This window comes from Varanus komodoensis, unplaced genomic scaffold, assembly GCF_004798865.1.
Source record: "Varanus komodoensis strain SLA01 unplaced genomic scaffold, ASM479886v1 scaffold5, whole genome shotgun sequence".
Taxonomy (NCBI): Eukaryota; Metazoa; Chordata; class Lepidosauria; order Squamata; family Varanidae; genus Varanus; species Varanus komodoensis.
The window spans coordinates 22,559,680-22,582,528 of record NW_025336087.1 but is presented as its reverse complement, the minus strand read 5'-3'; the positions used below and the strand labels follow the sequence as shown (position 1 = coordinate 22,582,528).

The 22,849-nt window shown below is 42.2% G+C and overlaps 2 protein-coding genes across 2 annotated transcripts in view; one reads left to right on the top strand and one right to left on the bottom strand.

Moving 5' to 3' along the window:
• The first annotated feature begins 496 nt into the window (after positions 1–496).
• GLRX (glutaredoxin) lies at positions 497–7,531 on the top strand. Its single transcript, XM_044445854.1, has 3 exons — positions 497–783; positions 5,196–5,308; positions 7,270–7,531. Exons 1-2 carry the CDS (start codon positions 577–579, stop codon positions 5,304–5,306), a joined length of 318 nt encoding a protein of 105 aa, XP_044301789.1. The 5' UTR covers positions 497–576; the 3' UTR covers positions 5,307–5,308; positions 7,270–7,531.
• Positions 7,532–9,961: 2,430 nt separating this feature from the next.
• The window catches only part of RHOBTB3 (Rho related BTB domain containing 3), a 57,005-nt gene continuing 44,117 nt past the window's right edge, over positions 9,962–22,849 (bottom strand). The window contains exons 13-15 of the mRNA XM_044445851.1: positions 19,898–20,064; positions 18,475–18,571; positions 9,962–15,612 (exon numbers count right to left, since the gene is read on the bottom strand). Coding sequence (XP_044301786.1) covers positions 15,497–15,612; positions 18,475–18,571; positions 19,898–20,064 — 380 coding nt within the window. The 3' untranslated portion in view covers positions 9,962–15,496. The remainder of the gene's footprint in view (positions 15,613–18,474; positions 18,572–19,897; positions 20,065–22,849) is intronic.

Sequence of the window (22,849 nt, the reverse complement as noted above, 5' to 3'; positions counted from 1 at the left end):
CAGCACTCCAGTGCAGGCTTGTCTTGAGAAAGTGCCATTTTATTCAGTGGCTCTTACTGTCTACTGTATGGGATTCCAGTGTTTCAGCGCATCGTAACAAGGCAAGCGTCAACTCCAGTCTTTGTATTGCCATTTGGTCATGCCAACAAGCCCAAAGATAGCGAAATGCAGCCTTGGCGGGAGGAGGGGGGGAGGAGGTCGGGGCAAAGCTTGACTTTTAGACGCCAAACCTGTTTATTTTACTTTTATTTATGAGAAGGTCCTTGCCTGGGGCCTTTGCACACTTCTGAGTTGGAAATAAGGGCACCCTGCGAACAGCACCCCAGCAGGCAAGTGGAAGATCGCCATCACCTTCTTTGAGGGACATGCAGACTTGCTTAGGCTTTGCGCGGGCTCCCTTTCTCTTCAACAAGCAAGAGGCAGAGGCCGGCGGGGGAGACTCCTCCTCACGGGGTCGGCCCTTGAAGGAGGAGGGAGGCTTATAAAAGCCGGAGCGCGCGGGGCAGCGCGGTCTTGCCCTCGGTGCCTGCGGGTTTCAGTCGCGCGGGTTTGCTGGGCGGCGATACGGGGTCGAGCATGGCCGAGCAGTTCGTGAAGAGCAAGATCGCCCCTAACAAAGTGGTCGTGTTTGGCAAGCGCACCTGCCCTTTCTGCCACAAGGCTGTGGACTGTCTGGAAGAGCTTGGTCTGAAACCTGGGCATTTTGAATACGTTGATATCTCGAGCCGGAAAGACATGGAGGAGATTCAGAGCTATTTCCAGAAGACCACGGGCGCTCGAACCGTGAGTTCTCCCTCTCTCTCTCTCTCTCTCTCTCTCTCTCTCTCTCTCTCTCTCTCTCTCTCTCTCTCTCTCTCTCTCTCTCAAGGCTGAAGTAGAGAAGCGGGAGCGAGGGTAGCGCCCGCTTTTCAACTGTGCTAAGAAGCAGCTTCCTTTTCTGGTGCACCTTTTGCAGACCGTAACTTTCTTTGCACTAGCTCGGTTTCTCTGGCACTGTCGCTGCGTCCATCGGAGAACAGCAGTTCGGCGTCTTCTCAGGGAGGTCCGTTGTAAGGCGCCCAGAATGTCTCCGGGGCGCAAGTTGCTGAGCGAAGACTGGGAAGGGCGAGCACTGGGTTCATATCTTCGCTGCACTCCGTGGGTGACGTGTTATCGCTCAGCCCAGCGGTGAAGGGAGAGCTTTCAGGTGCGGCGGGCTGCCACTTTTGTCCTTGTGGCCTCACCTGCTTTGCCTCGGTGGGGGCTGAAGAACAGGTGCTCTGTCCAGAAGGGTGTGGGAGGTTAAATGAAAAAAGCAGCACCTGGCCTGCACCTTGCATCTGCTTGTAAATGCCATTTATTTGACGTGTTTCTATCAAGGTCATGCTCCTCATAATCCTTGTTAGGGACGTTAGGCTAGCGGAAAGTGACTGCCAAAGTCACCAGTGAGCTTCACAGCTGCAGGTGGGTTGGAGCACCTAACCCTTAGCCTGGTGCTCGAGCCTCTGCACTTCCCTGTTGAAACTGGTGGGATGTAAATGGCAGGGTTGCATCTTGTGTTCTTTCAAGACACGGATGTGTATCCTCAAAAGACTACAGCTATCTTGCAGGAATGGATGAAAAGCCTATCTTTCCTGGCAGTGATGCACATTCTCTAGAAGCATTTCCAAAGAACTCTAATGAGATGAGTGGTCTGTTTTTTTTTTTTTTTTTTAACAAAACACAGTGAAAACCATCTGCACAGCTTTGGGGGCTCTAGAGACCTGACTTCTGAATCCTGACCAGCATGTGCACAAAAATGGAAAGCCCAAAAGCAGCTTAGCTGTGCACAGCTTTCCACAGACCACTTCTTTTGTTTGCAGAATTTATTTATTTTAATTTATTTTATCTAAGGTTTTTGTATGCTGTCCCAGTTACTAAAAAAAGTCTCTGGGCAGCTTACAGAGAGAGTGAACCAAAAAAGAAAAAAAAATCAGAACCCATAACAATGACAACACACATCTTAAAAAATAAGTATACTGCATATAAAATTGTAATGAAAAACAAGAATAAAACCAGTTAATTATTAAAATACTGGGAAAATAAAAAGGTATTTGCCTGGCACCGAAAGGAAGAATGACAGCACCAGGTGAACCTCCTTGGGGAGCATATTCCATAGCCAGGGTGCCACCATGGAAAAGACCCTTCTCCAAGTAACTGCCTTCCTGATTTCCTTCAAAGAGGGTTCCTGGAGAAGGGCCTCTGCCTTTGATCTCAAGGAGTGGGCCGGCACACAGGGAAGAAGGCACTCCTTCAGGTATCCAGGAGCTTTGCATCATTGCCCTAAGAAAATGTGTTAGCTGCACTTACCATGTACAAAGTTTGTTCTCATGTTGTAATAGAGAAGCCAGAAAGTCTACCTCATTCAGACTATTCAGGATGAGTAATGGCAAAGCAATGGGTGCGGTGACCCACCTTTGGTTGGTTGCCAGAATTTTTTTACCCCTCTACTCCTGTGTTGCTAATGACTGCCTGATGTTATTTAAATTAATTAATTTAGTATAATTTCTATACTGCCCAACAGCCAAAGCTCTCTGCAAAAATTGTAGGAAAAAAACTTGTTTTCCTTTTCCTTGTGATAGAGGTAGAGTGAAAAAGCCAGCTTTCACCAGAGTGGAGCCAGTAAAAATGGTTCTGCCGAGAACTCTCCTTTGAAAGTCACACTGAAAAAAAAATCTGTGCAAATATATGGCAGTTTCTTGTGTCCCCTGTGAGGGAACTTCATGGCCGAATGCGTCTGTTGTTTTGTAGAGCTCTGGATCTAAAGATATCAGTACATCTTGAGAACTGTTCTTGTTTAATATCTAGCTTTTGGTCTGCAAAACAGGATGTTATAACTTCCTGGCATACAACTGACAAGCCAGGTTTGATGACCTTTACAAGCATGAAGTAGCCTAGGGCTGAAAACTTTCTCTTCCTGCTCTGCCACTTGCTTTTCATGCGGACAGCTTTCCGCAAGCCAGCTGACTTCCCTGCATCTTGTTTCCTTAGCCAACTAGTGCACAATGTTGGTCAATTTCTAAATGTTCAAATGGGATTCAGATTTAGCCATACTTCAAATAGAGTTACTGAAATCAATGGACTGAAGTTAAGCCTGAGTAATTAATTTCAAGTGAGCTCCACCCTCCTGCTCATACTGCCTTTCTCCTTGCTGAAAGAGGGAGTCAGAACAGACTCAGCTGGTGCTGGGAGAAACAGCTGATTCCCCCCCCCCCGAACTTGTTACCCTGTTGTCACCTATCAGAGTTAACAGTAGGAGTGCTTCATGGGGAGGCCAAGGGCTAGGTGCTAAATCTTTGTGAGGCAGTGACTCTGTATTCTGGGTATAAAGTCGGGATACAGTCCAGTGGGAATTATGGAGTCACTACATGCATTAGTAAAAATGTTGTGTGCTGGGGAGAACCTCCTCCTTGGCAAATCTAGGAAGTAGAGCTGGAGGCACATGACCCAATGGTCTCGTGGCCTCGTGGAGGTGAATGAACTCATTTTCAGGAAGATAAAATCATTTTTTGTACAACAAAGTTATCCCAGGTTTCTGTACCCAGTACAGAAAGCACATCTACAATAAAATCAGCTTTAACTAAGTTATTCGTTCTTTGGCCTGTACAATCCTGGGCCATTGGCAGATGCTGATGGGAGTTATAGTCCAAAACATCTGGATGGCACCTGGTTGCCTATCCTTGATGTAGATGGACTTGCTAGTGAATTAGAAGTTTTTGACAAGCTGCTGTTAGGATTCTCTTTTGTATAGCAATACGTTTGCATGTGGCTTTGCCTTGGGCAGGCCTCTCCCTGTCTCTTCAAGACTTGTGGACAAGTTTCCACTCTGCTTTTCCCTTCCATCACCATGTTTGTTCATAGCTGCTTCCTTTATGTTTTAGCTACTTATGCCGCACTTCAGAGAAAAGGAGAAGAATCATTAGACCAGTTTGGCAGATAATGCCACTTGCACATACTGAGCACATTTGCATGTCACTCCAGCCCACCAGGCAATAAGCCACAGTGGGCTGCTTGCTTCTGCAAGCAGTACATGGGCACAGTGGGCTGTCTGATCCCTCCTTCTCCCTCAGCCCTCCTACAGGCATGTCAGGGGACACTGCAGCAGGAGCAGTTTTCTTTCCCTCCCACTGTGATTGTCATTCCCATGTCCCTTGAAGCAGGTGCCCTAGAGAAAAGACTTTTAAAAGGAACTGGAATTTTGACAGGTAGCTCTTTCTGAGCAACTAGAGTCTCAGGAACAACTAGAAAGGTGGTAGCATCCTTAGGACAGTCAAGTCCCTTCCCACCCAGCTCCCAAAAGTGGAGGATCTAGGCTCAAAGGGGAGTTTAAATCCCACTGTGCCTCTTTGTAAGCACAGTTCACTTGCATCTTTGGTTTGGATGCAGCTACCAGATCAGACTCCACCAAAATGGGGGCGGGGCAGGGGAATGCTATTTGGAGCTTCTTTGGTTCAGTGGCACTTTGTCATCAGGTATCGCCATGGTCATTGCTTCCCATGTTCAGATCTCTTTAAGTGCACAGGTGCACACTTGCAAAAGAAGGAAAACATCTATCATATTGGTGCACATTAGAGGGTCCCACATTTTTCTTTATATGAAAGATTGCAACCATGGACAGCCCCTCCAAGCTGCCGCTTCAACACTTTGAATTGCCTGTCAAAATGGGGATCACGAAAGCTGGCTGACGAATGAGAGAGACAATCTCTGGGCAGGAAACCAGGGGGAAAGGGGGAAAGCAAAGGTGAGCTGGAATGCTTACAGTTATGGTGGGGAGGGCAGTAAGCCAGTGCTAGCCACTTAAAAGTGGCACTTGGGCACTGGTGAGGTGGCTGTCACTAGCAGGTGCATGGCAGGCTTGGCAATAGTGGCAACAGTGCTACTGCTTTTGAGCAGCACATTTACCCCTTCTCCTCATCCATGATAGCGATGGTCATCTTGCTGTAGAAGAAATGACAGCCCAACATGGATAGGAAAACAACCCCTGGAACAAGATAAGGTTGGCAAGGTGGCTTGTTGCCACCTTGTGGGAAATGGTCCATATTCACATGATACAACAATCCATCATGGCTTTTCCCCCATGATGGTGGGTGCCATGTCCTGCAAATTAGTCATTGTCTCATGAATTTCAAGCTTTCAGCCCTACTGTGTGATGCTAATCATGTGTCCTTGTTTTTTAGGTTCCTCGTATCTTTATTGGAGAAACTTGCATTGGTGGCTTTACAGACCTAGATGCTCTTAAAAGAAGTGGAGAACTTGAGTCCATGTTAAGGAAAATTGGGGCCTTGTGAAGGTAAGTGTCTGGACATATCTTCTCATCAACTTCAGAATGAGGAAGAAATATAGATGCAACACCCTGAAAGAATGAATGTGCAAGAGCAGTGTAAGTCTCGTGTCTAAGTCAGCATCTGTATCATTCAGCTAGATGCCAGTGCAACTACCTACACACAAAGAAACAGTGTGTACTTGTCTGCTTATGTAAACAGGTTAATACATGGTGCTCCACCCATGTTTGTTCATGGTCATTTTGCGGTCTGGACCCAACTGATTCCTGGTCTGCACAGAGGCCTTGAAAGGAAACCTGCTTCAGAAAGTTTCTTCTAATTTATGAAGGGCAGGAACAAAACAGTAGCAAAAATTAGCAGGAGCAATGATTGGTGTTTCATGTGACTTCTGATTAAAAGAAGAGGCAGCTGGTATCTTCTCTGTAGCTAGTTATTGCAAGGCATCCATTTCTTAGATTATAGTAGTACAATCTTCCCTCTGGATTTTAGACTGGGTATCTTGGTCTAAAACTCCCTTAATTACAAGCCAGCGTGGCTGCTGAAAGACACAAGTATGGAGAAAGGCTGTATTTGTACAATACAAGAAATGTACCATCTTGCAATAACTTGAACTCTGCCCAGAAATGCATTCCTCTTGACTGTCCTGAAGAAATCACTTAAGTTCTAGACCATGCTTACCCAACCTGGTGCCGTCCAGGTGCATTGGACAGCCATTGCTGTCCCAGATTGGAGGAGGCTGGTTTAGATGCCAGCAAAAAATAGTAAGGAAGCACCAAATGGGACAGAATACAGAGAGGGTATTCTCAAAGATTCCAGTAAAATGTGGAGTGTTAGTATTACCCACTACCATTGTGTTTTGGATAAAGAGCTACCTTATCATAGGCAGTCCTACAAACCTAAATTTTAAGAACATGCTAAACCATATTCCAGTGGCGCTCTTTCACACGACATCAGGGCTTGGAGATATGCACATAATTGCACATGTGCCTGGCCCTGGGAATAGACTGCTGCTTCCAGAAGATAAGCTGCAGATTCCAGGAGATAAGCTGCATCTTGAGCTGCCTCCCCGGAGTGTGTTTTATCTCTCCCTCCCTCCCTCCCTCCTTCCCTCCCTCCCTCCCTCCCTCTCTCTCCCCCTCTCCCTCCCCCTCTCCCTCTCCCTCTCCCTCTCCCTCTCCCTCTCTGTGACTTTGGGTCGGTGACAAACAACAGTGGGAGGAAGGAGCCCAAAGTGCCTGTCTGTTGGGTCACTACGTCCAGCAGGTCCTATTGCCATTTTCATTCACAAAGATCAGCTAACCTGCCCTGAAAAATCTAAGTGCCACCCTAGCATCTGCCCTTACTTTTCTGTAGTCTGCCTCTCACTACAAGCTGCATTTGCCTCCAAGCCTGTACCTGTAACAGAGTAGCATCCATCAAAAAGGTTCAGGGTATCTTCCCTCTTGGATCTTGTGCAACTGGCAGCCTTTGATCACCACCTTGCCCCTTTAAGAAGGGGTCAAGTGATGCAGTCTCTCGTGGGACTGGAAGGCATCAGTCTCATTAATCACTGTTTTATAAAAGGTACTGGGGAGGAGGGGTGAGAGTGAGGTAGGGTTTGTGGATTTCATTAAAGTTTTCTACTGTTTCCACCATAATCTAAGCACTGAGTGCTGGACTTGGAGACTTAGGGTAGTTGACAGGAAGAGATGCACCCCTATGAAAATATTCACTGTCCAAGTTGGTGTTCTGTGAGTGCTTCCAAAAATAGAGTAAGTTTGAAAAGTTCATACAGACCTAGGCAGTACTTGGCGGCTTAAGTGGTCCTGAGCTATCCATAACTATGTTTCCTGTGTCAATCTTAAATAGTGGTTGGCTGCTCTTTGAAAGCAGGCTTTGTCTTAAATACTACTAGGGTTTGTTGGAGTCGCTCAATGTCCTCTAACAGAAATCTTTCTGTGGCCTTAACTTAATCATTTTTCACTTTCAGAGCGGAGAGTACTGTGGGCTGAGACTACCTCATGCAGCAGCACAGAACACTGAAAATGAAATTGCAGTCTTTGCTTTCTGTTTTTCTCTGTGATGCTTGTTGTGTGTTTCATCAGTGAATGATGGTAGAGGGTTCTGTTTACTGTCTGACTTGCTAAGAATATGACTTTAATTTATTGCATCTTTTTGATACGTCTGTATCACTGCTAGCACATTGAGAACTATCAATTCTGACCCAGTACAATAAAATGTTTGTACTACAAGGACTTTGATCTTTTTTAAAAAAATACTAGTCTTTGACTTCAGTTCTATCAACCACAGACACATCCAACTGTTTTATACAACTTCCACTCCTTTCATTCTGCCCATCCCTTCATCCCTCCACTCCCTGGATGTCCAACTGAGCACCCTTTCCTCCCTTATTACAAAGCTTTAGTACTTTTCTTTAGGCTGAGAGAGCGAGAGAGCATGAGCACTCCTGTTAACCCAAGCTCATACACTTCTGGTCATCAATCATGAACAGGTGCTTCTGTGCCAGAGTGCAGTCTATCTTCTTCTAAATCAGGCACCCCCACTAGGCTGCCTTAGGGGCTAAATCCAGCCGACCTGGAGCCTGACTCATTGGTTACTTCCTTGCTTTAGTGCAGCTAATGGTGTTCAGACAAGCAAACAAAGCTTGCCCTCAGTAGCACAATCCCCCTTGCCACCGTTCTCTTGATAGTTGCCATTATTCCCTGAAATAGCAAGGTCCTTATTATAATACAGAGGGGTAAGGAATTGAGATGTTACTGTAATCAATTGAAGACTATCTAATGAGGGCAATAGCAAAGAAGTGTACCTTAAGCTCTATACTTCCAAGGTTGCATAGGTCAATTCATGGTGGTTACACTTGTATATTATTAGCCTTTAGCCTTTCACGGTGGTTACACTTGCATAATATTACAATTATCTGGGATACTTGTTTAGATTTTTAAAGATATGTACAAATCTTGCTTGTCGTGCCCTGCCTCATCACCTGCTGAGATGTCCACCAATGTGCTGATCTTGTGAGATGGCCTGGCCTTTCCGTGATACCTACCTCAAGTATCTTGCAAGATGGGCATATTAGCAAGGTAGGCCTTGCGAGATGGGCAAATCAGCAAGGCCTTGTGAGACAGGGCAGGTGTGGCAGCAATAACATGTGAGCATGGTGGTGAGGAAGGCATCGCAGTGCGGCAGGCATTGGATAATGCAGGAGGGAAGGCCAGGAGCACAAAAACAGCCAATCAGTGCTCTGTTGCCAGCAATTCAGCAGTTGCTTGACAGAACAGGGCAGTGGAAAATGGCAGCTGGAGCAGTTACAGTTGTAGCTGAATTTGCTGTTGGAAACATGGAAACTACAGGATAAGAACAAGTAATAGCAAATTGTGGAAACCTTAGAACAAACAGTTGGCATTCCATGGGGATTCACAGTAACCAAACAGACCATGCTTGCTGAATTCATAAATAACAAGCAATTCCTGTCATGGCTTGTCATTATGTGTGAACATGTCTGAAATCAGTGGGACAGAAGTGATTCTTGATGGGAATGCTGTACATATTACATTGAAATCCAATCCCCTATCTACAGGCCTAGCTCATTTGGCTCAGAAGAAATGAAATATATTTTGTATGTTTTTTATGCAGTGGCTGAAAAAGGTTGCTGTCATCCCTTTAGGTATATGCACTGAACCTTGCTACCAAAAATGCCTAGGTCCTAGCTCTGGAACATTCTGAAGATGCCTTCCTTTATGGGTGCCTGCAGAGAGGCCACAACACAATCATTGACCTCTTAAGCCTCTCTTTGAATAATAGGAAGCATTAATCAATGCCACGTGACTCGACAAACCTTGTTTTCTTGTTAGCTATGCAAAATTCAAGATGACCTAACTTCCATGTTACTGAAATGTGCCCTTTGTTCTGTTTTGAATGGGGAAGTGCTAAGTAGCATAACTGCAGATTTCTTTTTGAAGTTGCTGTCATCAAGTCCACTTACAAGTGTTTTAATATAATTTTAGGCTTATGTTTTTAACAAACTGTTTGCATAGTGACTGTATAACAATCAAGTTTTTGAACAAGTTCATTTAGCTGTACTGGTATTTTCCATCCCAAGAATGCAAGACATGCTACAAAGGCTGATTGAAGTTAATGTTGCTCATATGACTGCACCCCACAAACCACTCCTGTATGAAACTCATAGAACACTGGTCTCAAGATAACTTGCAATTTACATCCTACTGCTGAACCTGCAAGGAAATTTGTGGCAGTGGGTCAACCATGTGATCACTCTTTGAGAAGCTGTTAAATCAGGGAGCTAAAGGCACGTTTCATAAGCCCAGGTGTGATGTCCTTGCTAGTACTAGAATTTTGAGCCATCAGACTAGATTTTGGAAGCTCTAGATTCTTACATAACTTTCATACATTGCATTGCACAGTCTTGCATACTTTAAGGCCTGTTTTCAATCCAGGAGTAAAGCATAGTTAAAATTATGAGGTACAAAGGGGTTTCCCATGTATCTGTAATGTATGTGGCACAATGACCTATAAATAATAAATTATACATATTGTAAGTTATGGATGTACTATCTGAATGTATCCACTATGAAAAAATTGAAAGATGATAAAATACACATTCAAGCATTGCTGCTTTCAATTATCAAGAATCACATAAAAAGTCATAGTAAAAACTTTTTATTGTCTTATTACCAGAAATTAAACAGTGCATTGATAATTGTGTAAATTTAAACCACCTACTAAGCTGTTGGAAGCATTGTTACATATTACATACATGCCATAAAAGTTACTTTTAGCTACACACACTTATTCATGTAACAAGTCTATAGCAAACCTCCTTACTATGATCTTACGGTGACCTCTCTATATGCCTTCATGCTACTATTTGCAACTTTATTTAAGAAATTATAACTGTACATTATTGGAAACCATTGTCTTATAAAAATAGACTTTAAAGTGATCCCTTCAATGTGTGAACACTCTAGAATGCTATTTATTAATACCTGCTTATTAATGCATCTATTAGAAATGTAGAAGCTACTACAAGTTGTAAACTACCACTGCAATCCTGTACATGCTATCTCAGAAATAAATTCCATTAAGTTCAATGTGGCGTTGGGCATGAGATTGTCATCTTAATAGCTCATGAAACTCCCGCGGCAAACATAAGAGAAGTTACAAGTTGATCCTACCTGTGAAAGAGAGGAGAGGATTTAACTATCATTGACAATATTATGGTACAATGCATGTGCATGTCGGTAAAATTGTAAGCACATCGTCATGGCTCATTTGGCATATCAAGCTAGGAGTCTGAGGTAACTACTCACAAAAATAAAAATCCACTGTTCTATCAACATTTTAATGGCCTTGATATTTTCCAAGCTAAACTAATTCGAACTTGTTCAAATATGCTCACCTGGTAACATCCCTTACTGGAATGAAGATCCATGAGCACCTCAAGTGATTTCTAGGTCTACAAAGCCTCAGTTATTTTCCCTAGAAATTTCTGGTTTTTATTCTTGCCATGCAGTAGGACAGTTAGTAGTTCTGCTTTTTTCCCATTAAGTTTAATGAAGTTACTGTTTTACAGCATCACTGCACCCTAGCAGGCCATAAAATCAGGCCTTGCACTGAGATATAAGTTTTAAGAGTAAAATATAAATCTGTAGTAAATACCTATGTGTGGCTACCCATTTCCAAGTGAACTGATAATTTGCCATAAACCTTAATTTTAAAAACACATTTGTGTTTAAAAATTATTCCCAAAGCGTATAAGCCCAAATCACTGCATTATCAAATCTATTTGTGATTTGCAGCAGTTATTCAGAATTCGTATCTAAAACATGCAAGAAAAAGAGTGCAATCAGAAATCAAACCTATTCTGTGTACTTTAATAATGAGATGTTGGTCTATAAAGATAATGTCATGCTTGCCCTATTGATTTTTTTAAAAGTTTTACAATTCTATAATTAAAACAAAGGTACAAATTGTAATGGATATTTTTTACACTTCCACATTAATTTTGGTATGTCAAACAAAAAAAGAAACTTTTTAAAACTGCCTCCTTAAAAAAATCTCACTCCAAGAGATCAGTTTCTAGCAACCCCACAAATGCTTCACATTTTAAAAACCATTAAAATTTAATATAAAACATTATTTACATGGGCCATGGAAATCTATGTGAGTTATGGAAGAAAAATGATGTTGTACATTGCCTCAATGTCTAGGTTCCAGGCTGTAAGAATACTATTCAAATCTCATCTCAGGTAACTTGGGCATAATCCTACATCATGCATGTGCATGAGGAAAATACAGCACATGTGAACACAGGGCTTGTGGATTTAGGTGAGCTCAAGTGCCACACCAACACAAGCTATCACCTTGGCAGGCGCCTGCCATTGCATGGCAGGAAGCACCTCTTTCCTTATGGGGAAGCATGAAGCCCTCTGAGTGCTGGACAGCTGAAGCATGCAGGTTGAATTCAGTGTGGCTGCATGCAGGGCCTATCTGCAACAAACTGACTGAGGGCTGAGGGGAGGGTATGTCAGCCAAGGCACCATATATTTGGGATGGGTGCTAGCATCCCACAGCCCCTACCTGAGCTTGTTAGTTCAACTTTCACGATAGGAAATGACAGAAGGAACTGAGTGGAATAAAGTGTTCCAGCTCCTTAAATCCTGAAGTCCAGAATCAGTATCTCTGTCTAGAAGGTGCCTCCCTCCATCCCAGCCTCCAGAACACCAAAATTTAAGTGACAAGTCCCAGTTCAGGGACAATTGCCTTGCAGGTTTGTAGTATTTATTTGATTCTTTAGCATGCCTTTCTATTTCTACCAAGAAATAGCAGTCAAAATATTTACAAAACAATTTAAAATAGACAACAAGGAAAAACATTCAAATATAATTCTTACCAATTACCAAAAAAAAAAAAAAAAACCCTCCAAAAACCAAAAAAACAGCACCCTCACCACAGGTCCATTTACAGGTCTAAAGCCTTCTTTAATAAAGCCATCTTTGCCTGCTGTCAGAAGGACAATAGAGAGGGAGCAAATCTAGCCTCCCTTGGGAGAAAGTTTCACAGCCTGGGAGCAGCCACCAAAAATCCCATCTCTCGTGTTGTCACCAAATGTACCACCAATGGCAGTAAGATGAAAAAAGCCTCTCCAGAAGATCTTGAAGACCAGGAGGGCTTCTGTAGGGGGAGGTGGTATTTCAGGTAGCATGGTCCCAAACCATATAGTTTTCAAAGGCAGTCTCATATAGAACATGTTACAGTAGTCCAAAAAGGATGTAACTAAGGCATGTGTGACACTGACCAGATCAACCATCTCTAGGAAGAGGTGCAATTGGCATGCTATCCTCAGCTGTGCGCTCCTAGCCACCATGGACATCTAGGCATGCAGGTTAAGGGCTGAGTCCAATAGCACACCCAAGCTGTAAGCAGAAACCTTCAGGGGGAGTGTAACACTCTCCATTACTGATGGAATCCCTTTTCTCTGATCTGCCTTTCAATTAAAGTTCAATTTGTTTGTCCTCATCCAGTCTATTACTGACATCAAGCATGAATACAGAACACAAACAGCTTCCTCAGATTTAGAAGGAAAGATAGAGGTGGGTGTCATAAACATACCAGTGGCATCTAACACCAAACTTTCTGGACAAACTTTCCGGACAAACTTTCCCTATTGTTTAATTTGTATGTTAAATAGCATGGGAGATAAAATGGAACCCTGAGAGGAAAGGGTCAATTGCTATGGCATCAGGAATCCCACAGCACCACCTTCTGAGATCACCCCTCCAAGAAAGGTAGGAGCCACCATATAACAGTGCTTCCCAATCCTCTCTCAGGCAGATACCCTAGATGAATACCATGGCTATGGTATCAAAAGCTACCAAAGGGACCAACAAAACTAACACCCTCCCACTCATCACTAAGGCAACTAATGCCACATTCATCCACCAAGAAAACCAAATCATTCTCTGTTCCATAACAATACTTGATCGATCTTACTGTAAAATCCCTAGAGTAGAAAAGCCACTGTACATTCTAGCACTGTGGTTTAGAATAGAATATTAGAGATCAACCAGAATTAAATAACAGAATGGGGACGAGGGAAAGGTTTTTTTTTAACAAAAGTTTTGCCTGTTTCATTTAGGAAAGATGAAATCATAACTTCCCATAAAGAAGCTCTCATCACTGCCATCATCAGGATGTCCCCACACCAACTGCTTTTCTAAGTAGGGAAGCACAAGAGTCCAGCACACAAACGGTAGGCCTTAGTTCTCCAAGGATCCTGCCATTCAATTTGAAATGTATCCAGTGGAATTGGATGATTTCACTGGAATTGGGCAACCAGAAGCCAAAGTGAAATCCACTCTATGGCATCTGGCCAGGTACAAATACAGTCCATTTTATCTGCAAAGTGTCACACAAATTGATCACAGCATGCTGCACTTCATCTTCTTGCAGGCTACAGTGTAACAGGCCACTGAATACCTTTTAAAAAAAGGGAGAGAAACAATCCTCCTCTGGGCTACTCTAAGCAGAAACAAAGGTAGCAATTTCTTCACTCATTGCTACAGAGAAGGCTTTCAAATGAGCTCTAGCCTGTGTTTCAAGTTTCATGTCAATCTTTTCTAGTTGATAGTCAACTTGTTTCCACCCCTGCCATATGCTGGAAAACCAAATCATTCAACTGGAGAGAAAGCTCAGCAAAAATCATGTCAACTACCCCAGTCATTTGTTTCTACCAGTGATTAATTAAGATTAGTGAAACTGCTGCAGAGGTGATGGGAAAATCCCCCAAACTCATCAGAAAGTCATCCAGATCCATCAGTCTCTTGGACCATCTTAATTGCTCCCCTGTAGAAATTTGAAGTTTCTACAGCAAGTCTAAATCCCATAAACATAGTAAGATCCTCCACCTCCAGATCATCATCCTCTCATCCTACAGAGAAAGCCAAATCCAAAGAATGCCCTGCTGAATGAGTGGGGCCAAGTAGTAACTGGGGCAAGAAGTCTAAAGTCACTCCTAACAAGGCTACCATAGTGCGTATGCTAGAAGTCCCCCTGCAGAAGTAAATGGCGAGACTGTATCACCAAGACCACTTTCGCTAGCTCAGCACAAGCGATTGTTGGTGAGTATACCAACAGAATTCCTGAAGCTGTCCTGAAGCTGCAGATGTATGTCATACTTCAGATATCCAGCCTAGAAACTGGAAGACAGTGGAGATGTGGCACCTGGACCGGGCCAATGAATTACACTAGACCACTGCAACTCTGCCACTCCAAGTTTTGCCTGCAACACCTTGAAGAGCCCTTTCTGCAAACATGGGAAAAATTTAGTCCCCCACTCTTAACCAAGTGTCCATAGTATGGGATGGCACACTTATAAAGAATCAAGTCCTGGATGGCTGATTTTTTTTTCCCATTCGCCAAACTGGCATACCCAGCCCCCTACATGTAAGGGCAGTTATGCACTTTGCTGATTTCAAGAAACAGATACTTTTGTAAATCTGTTTCCCTTCACATACACTTCTTAAAAATAATTTCTGTTAAGTAATTATGTGGAAAACATTAGGTCATAATTTGTCATCTAGGTATTTAGTGTTGTTAAAGAACTCTGATGTTTCAGTCATCCTCTCTTGACTTAAATCATTCTGAAAACATATTTGTAAAAGGACATAATGACTCAGTCATCCCTTGCAAGATAGGAATAAGCCAAAAAAATGGTTGGCACTATTTTGTTTTATTAAACACCTCAAAAACATTAATACCAGGTCCCCTGGACTGTGTTGAGCTGATGTCTGGAGGATTTTTCTTACAAAATTCTTCAGGCCCATAAATAAATTACAGAAATCTTAAACAGAACCAACTAGCAAACAAAAAGTGGGTTAAATGAAATCTCTCTTCTTTGGATTCTTAGAATGTCAATCACAGAGGCTGACAAGATTTCCATCCTCCTATTAATAAATATCCCAGACCCAATAGCACAATTGACAAATGTTTATGCTGACCTACAACTTGTTTCACATGCTTTTAAAAAGTACAGTATTCATTAGCATGGAAGCTACTATATAGCTTTTTTCACAGGACTTAACCTCAGTATTTTCTTTCATTCTTATGAAGCTGAAAGATTCCTCAAGCAATAGCCATTCTGTGACTCTTCATAAATGAAGAAGGATCAAGTTTTCAGTTTACATTACTAGACAATGGCATTTCCGAGAATGAATGTAGTTCCTGTACTCTGCAAGCTGTTTCAGGTACACACTAGAAGGCCATCTATGCATCTCAACAAAATTGCGTTCTTCCACTAAAAGAAGAAAAAAAAAAAAAACAAAGCTTTATATGTCGTCATACTAAAATCTGTGGTGTCCAAGCTGATATACCTGAACAACTTCTGAATTTTTTCTCTTGAAACCAGAAATTTGTAAGGTTCTACCAAGTGTCAAATGTGAACTGCCAAATGACATCTTCAAGCATCCTTGTACTTAACTTGGGCTGTAGACAGACATGGTAAAAAGCAATTAAACTTTATTTAGCAACAATGTATATGATTCAGATGGCATGCACCTGATGGTTCTGTATGGATCTATGCCCTGACTGGAATCCACCCAGAGTAGAGCCTTCAGTTTCATTTCTCTGGAATGTATTACCTCCAGTGGGTAAGGCACGCACCAACATTTGTGTGTTTCTGGCACCTCCTAAAAGCATCTTTATGTCAGAAATCCTTCCTTGACTGACCAGCCTCTGTTTTTCTTAATGATACTATTTGAATGCAACATTTTATATGGTTCTTATCATTTTAATCTTTTTATTGTTCACCACTTCTTATTATGTTTAGATGTGGAGTGCTATCTACAGTGGTACCTTGGCTCACAAACTTAATCTGTTCCAGGACTCTGGTCGTGACCCGAACTGGTCATGAGCCAAGTCAAATTTCCCCATAAGGTTCAATGTAAATAAGGTTAATCTGTTCTGTAACCATTTTTTAAATCACAAAAAATTGAAGCAAAGTGACAAAGAACAACAAAGAGAACAACAAAGATCGTGGCCATCTCCCCCCCCGCCCCCGAGTGCAGCCATCTTCACCCCCCCACACACAACTGCAATTGCGCCCGTGTTCCCTGCACGAGCTTGACTGCGATCGCGGGGGGAGACGGCCGTGATTGCGGGTGAGCTTGGGGGGAGGCAGGTGTGATCGCGGGTGCACTGGGGGGGTGATGGGCGCGATCGTGATCGTCACCCGATGCAAAGTTCGCGACCTGAGGCAAAATTTTTCAGAAATTTTTGTTTGCAATCCGATTTGGTTGTGAACTGAGGCATCCATGAGCTGAAGTACCACTGTACATTTCTAAATTTAGTATGAAGGAATAGTCCATATATTTTCCCAGTAGAAAAAAGAAATTGAAACATGGAATTCAGAGATTTTGGAAGACAGGGCATTGCAGCTTCTGTCCAGACTCTTTATGAGCCAATCACCATATTTTACTAGACAAGAGAGACAGATCATTTTCCCAGTATGAAATACTTACAGCAGTTTGGGTTATAGGTAAGAATATAACCCTTGAAGATGATGTACAGACAAGCGACAATGAACTATAGGGCTTTTAGGAACTAGCTATCATAGCATATTTTAACCAACATATTTTGCTAAGCAGAAAGGCAGCTAATGTACACAGGCTGCTCTCACCTCTTATTATTACCCCATCCCTATTTACACCTCCTCTTAGTGATTTAGACCTTGACTCCTGTTCTGATAATAAATTGCAACTGCCTAGAGCTGATGAAGGTGTTCCAGTTTTGGATTGCCTCATGGTTTCTCTTAAGCATTTCTTCTCACTGGATCCTTGCTGGGAATAGAATTTTCTTCAGCCTCTCACCATTCATTTATTCACTCAGGGTTAGCTCTGTCGTTGGGGAGGCATTGTGCAAACCATGCTATGTGGGTTGTTCAAATGCTTACCTAGTCTTACTTCGCCACAGGAGTTCAGTGGGCACTGGTGTTTGACAGACAGAGGTTATAGAGAGGGACCATCACTGAATCTATTCCTTTTAAAGAGAAAAACATGTAAAGGAACCAGTGATCTCGGAGTAGTGCAGGCAGTAGTGCCTCTTCTTCTTGACTATTACTGGCTGGCTGCCACCACTTCACCCATTTCTGCCAACTCAGAAGAGTAATGTAGGTGGCAACTTCCACCTACCATTTGTGTTACTGTGGATGCTTAGAGAAGGAAGTGGTGGCCAGACAGCGATGTTATGGAGAAGCATTGTTGCCTGTACTATTCACTCTGAGCTCCCCCACTTACACAGTTGCAACTCACCAGAGTAGTGCAGAGAAGCACCTCCCTCTGCTCCACTGCTGGCTGGACACTACGCTGCTGTCATACTGTAATGAATTTCCTTTTCTTCAATCCATTTGGAGCCTGTCCCAATATTCCTTCTTCGGGAGAAGGAAGATCATGGCAGTGACAATGGCTGTAACTGACATACATGGCACTATTTCTTTATGTTATAGGTCTTAAAAACTGTTAAGAGGGCAGCAGAGACCCAGTGAATTTTTGACCAACTGCAGACACTGCATGCCAAATACAAATGGTAGGCCTCTTTTCAATCCCAATGGTTTCTCTTGGCATTTTGTGCCACATGCCTCCCTTATTAATTAAGTAAAATAACCCAGAGTCAAATTATTATCCTTAGGATAGTAGTTGGGGGATGTTAGATGTGTGAGAGAGTTATGCCTCAACTTTTATTTACTGACAAGTTTTTAGGGGAATTGATTGGTCTGTGTTTCTTTTTCTTTTTGCCTTCCAATTTTATTCTAGTCTTGCTATTTCACTAATCTCCAAGAGTTGGCCATACCCTTTTAAAACCTATTAAGTACTCTCTACAACTTTGGAGAGCTTTGAAGGGATCTGTGTCTCCCATCAAAGGGTTCATAAAATTGCCTGGCATTGTTTTTGTTTGACAAACTTCAGCAATTCTTAAGTATTTAAAAATTCTTAATTTAAAGGCAGATTCCAGTTGATTTTTAACGATTTGTGAGGATGAGAGAATTCTGTCACTCTGCTAAAGAAAAGTAGTACCACTGTGCCTTCATTTCACTACTGAAACTGCAAAATTATTCCACTTACAAAATTCTGGTTTTTGTTTAGGAAACAAATAGGTAAATTACCTGATAGGTCTTCAAACTCAGGTTTTTGACTGAAAATTAGGTAATTAGAAGCAATAAAATGAAGCAGCCAATTTGAAAGGCAATCAGAATTATGAAACTGTGAGAAAAAAGAAATGTAAATAAGATATATCAATTACAGAAAAACTATTTTGGCACAAACAATAACTAAATAGGTAGTTGGTTTGCAAGAGGATGGGCCTCATATTTACATCTAGAAGTAACAGAAGGCTTTAGCTATGTCTGTCCCAGTGCAATTCTACAGCTTCAATATGCACCCAATATACTCTTAGTTACATTAAACTTTAGAATCTACAATGTAGAACTAGTCTATGCTGACTGATGGTTTGATTGTATCAATGACAATAAAGCAGGGGAGCAACCTTAGTAATGTTTTTCTCTCACCTGAATAGAAAACTTTATCCTTGGGCTAGGACTAACTACAGAACTAAATGCTACATGAAACCTAAGACCTGAATCTAACATAGCATTAACAGAAAAAAATTGCTGCACTAGCAGAGTCCCACTGCCTTTTTCTTCTCTGTAGACCACTTGGTAAATCCAAAAGTTGAATGTAGCTGCACAGGCAGAATTTTAGTTGGATTCCCCTTTTGCGCATTATCTGGTAGTTGGTTTTCACCAGAGCAATATCATTTGCGTCTTTTTCCACAGCAACCCAGAAGCAGTCTGACTGCCACTTCAGTGCTGTTGAACACCCTAGTTCCCTCCCTTACCTTAGATCTCTTGTCAGAGAGCAGAGATAAGCAAATGGTGGGTAGTGTCACTATAGGTGCACATCCCAACAACAGGCACTGCGCAGGCACAGCATCCATATATGTGTGATGCACAGAGACCACAACAAAGAACTAAAGATCATCTTTGATGCTCCCCCTGCTCTGCATAGGATGACCTTAAGCTTCCAAGTTCAGTGTAAGTGATCCTCAAGGGCTCAAACTACAGAAGTGCACCCTAACTGACACAATAATCTTGACATGGAAGAGCCATTTTATGAGGACAATGTCCAGTAGAAATAAAGTAATCTCGAGTTAGAAATGGGTAGAGGCTTTCAACAGTTCACATTTTTAACATCATATTGCAAAGTATATAATCTTCAAATGTCCTGGTCACCTCAGATAGGTGACAGGACCAAACCAGGAAGTCAACCTTTGAAGCAGTCAAAGGGTATCCACCATTTAAGAGAAGTTTGATGCTATGGAGCAATTAAGAGACAATATAGTTAGACCCATGCCATGAAATGTTTTATTTGCTGATTTCTTCAGGCCCTTGTTAGACAGACAGAAAGAGTCCAAGCAGTTTTATTATTTCTTTTGTTTTGTTTTCAGTCAACTGAAAACCCTTTCCTCTGAAAGGATAGTGTGGTATACCACAGCTTTTGCTGGCTAAAAAAACCCCAAGAAACATTTACCTTTGCTTTTCGAAGCAAGCTGACAACACTAAGACTTGTTGATGCCAATTCCCTACTAGGCATACTTTGGAGCTGTGTGATGATATAAAGTTCACAGATGTGCTGGAGCCTTGATACCTGGTACATCTCAGCACATATCAAGAGTGCCATGGCTTGCAGAATGCTGGCTGGTAAAAATATCAGATCTGAATTAGATTAAAACACATTTGCAAGCAGCATAAGCAAGACACCTAATCAACTGTGCTGGTATAATTCTCCTGATTCATGCAGGTCAGCAGTCATTTTTAAGCAGGTCTTTATCTAAACACAATCTTCTGAAAGGTGCTTGATGTTTGATATCTATGAAATAGGCCTTGGCTACACATTTCCAAAATGGCTTTATCAAAGACAAATGCACAGACATCAAATGTCTACATTTCCTATGACCTAATATATTCCTATGTTTGTCAGAAGAGTCATGCACAAGTTGACAGTCAATGACCAATCATCCTTCTTCACTGAAATAAAGTGGTTCTAAGGAAACTCATTCTGCAATCTACTTTAGGCAGTAGACATACATTTTAGCCAATTTAATCTCATTAATGTTTGTGGAACTAATTAAGGTTATTATTTTTATTTAAAATTATTATTTTTATATAACTGGGTGGTGAATCAGGCTTTTAGGAATCTCAGTTACTCTGTATGAGATATAACCTATGTTGTAGAAAGGATGCAGAATACACAAGGTTATTTTTTTTCTGGAAAACTCCACTGTACACAGCAAGAAGCTATGGAAGACTGCAGCACAACTGTAATCTTAAAGCATTCTACTGGTGATTTCTTCAACAGCACAGAAAAAAGCAGCAAATAGGATTAAACAGTATGTGGGAAAAATACAAAGAGAAACATGAGTTAGCAAGAAGTGGTTTGTTTTTAAGTGCTCTTGTATATGCTTCTTGGAGTTATATCTAATTTTAGAGATTGCAGCTGGAACAGTTATAAAATCAACATGGACATACTTACATTCACATTTCTTTTCTAGTTCAAAAATAAAGAACATTTTCTAGTTAGAAAATGAAGCAAGGAAATAAAGTTTTGGCAGTATTACTGCTGTGATGGCCAATGCTGTGGGGTTATGTGGCACTTGGCCTATACTATACCGAAGGGGAAGGGTGACTGTGCTTGCCAGCCAGTGTCACATGGCATTGACAGAAGAGAGCTGGGTCAGTACAGTGTAATTGTGACATACGTATAGATGCTGACATACCACACAGAGTTCTGACCATTTTAAGAAAAGATGCTAGAAACTCCAAATTGTATGTCTTGAACTATTCCTCAGGGCACTGTACCACCAAATTTTGACTGGTCTACTTTCAATTGTTTATTTGGTAAATAATAAGAAAAGGGTAGAGGAGGTCTTTAGAATAAGAAATTCTCACTTCCTGGGAATGGCTCCATTTGGACAGCAGCTCCAGAATGAATCTGCTGAGCAGAGAGATAGATCCCTTAACTGAGAAGCATGTGCAGTATAGTCCAATGACGGAGGACCTTTTAGAGACTGAGTGCCCAAACTGCAACTCAGAACCCACTTATTTTTTGCAAAGTGCCAATACTGCAATAAAACCTGAATTTGCTGGCGACCAGCACAAGGGGGCATCATTCCACTGACCACCAGCTTTTGGCTGACCCTAAAAAAGGCATCTGAGTGTATTTCCTACCTGAATGTATTTCCTACCTTTTGCTAAAATCACAGCCAGTCCAAGCAAATCCCCAGCAGCTCACTGACCGGCCATGCGAAGGCTCAGTGAGTCACAGCTAATCAGTGACTGGTGCCCTTAATCTTTCTAAGTATGTGCATGGCTGCTGGGGCAATCGCGTGCCAACAGAGAGGGCTCTGTGTGCCCCTCCGGGCACATGTGCCATAAGTTCGTCATCACTGGTATAGGCTGTTCTAAAGGCAGGATAGATATGTTGCAAGTTGGGCGCCCCCTCAGTGACAGGTAAGGATACTAGTAACTTTGGGAAATGTGGAATTTTTCAAATCCAATTGCAGCTTTCCACTTTCATTTTTTCAGAGCTCAATCCCATGGCTTCCTGATATTGACTCACAGGCCACTAGATTATTTATAATCCCCCTCACAGCAAGGGCAGAAAGAACCTGGCTAGCTGCTTCCCCAAGGAAGTAACTGGGCCTCAAGAGAGTCAAAAAAGACATGTGTCAGGTGGCAGGGAAAGAAGAAAGCTGGATCCAACAGCTTATGCTGATTCCTATTTGTGCCCCAGTGTTCTCTCACACCTCCCATCCTGCTTTCCCCAGCACTTTATCTAAATGGCTGAAAATGGCTATCTAAACAAAATACATGGCACAAGGTGCAGTGGTGGCAGAAACTACACCTGCACTGCACCTGTACCTCACACGCAAAGGCTTACAAGCATCTGAAGTGGGGATGGGGGGGGGGCAGGATGGATTGTACCCATAGTTGCACCCATAGTCTTTGCAGGCTTTGAGCTTACAACCAAAGCAGTGGTTTTTTGTTGTTTACATGTTTTTCAGTTATAGATTTTATTATTGCATGGTTTGGATCATCAAGACAGGTATGTAGTAGAATAATACTCAGAATTATATACAACAAATACCCCAGATCAGTACATTTTGCAGGAACCTGAAGAGTAAATCTAAGGTTATCAAACAGTATATTCAAAAGACACTTGATTTGCAACCTGCTCAATTTACTCAAAATGAAATCCAAAGTTCAATGTGACTTCCTCCCAGTTACTATTCTTAGGAAAGCAGCTGTCCAGCACAATCCTATCCAAATATGTGTGGAAGTAAGTTTCCCTGCACTCAACAGGATTTATTCCCAATTATGTACACAATGGAATGCAGCCTAGGTCAACTACAGAAGAGAATGAAAGAGGTCTGTCTGGTAAGTATCGAGTTCTGTCTCCTACCATCTCTCTACTGAAGCAGCA

Bases quoted from the DNA above. Each gene is read 5' to 3' on its own strand.
- GLRX (XM_044445854.1), top strand. From the start codon at position 577: ATGGCCGAGCAGTTCGTGAAGAGCAAGATCGCCCCTAACAAAGTGGTC. The intron at 784-5,195 runs GTGAGTTCTCCC...CTTGTTTTTTAG, and splicing joins AGACCACGGGCGCTCGAACC to GTTCCTCGTATCTTTATTGG.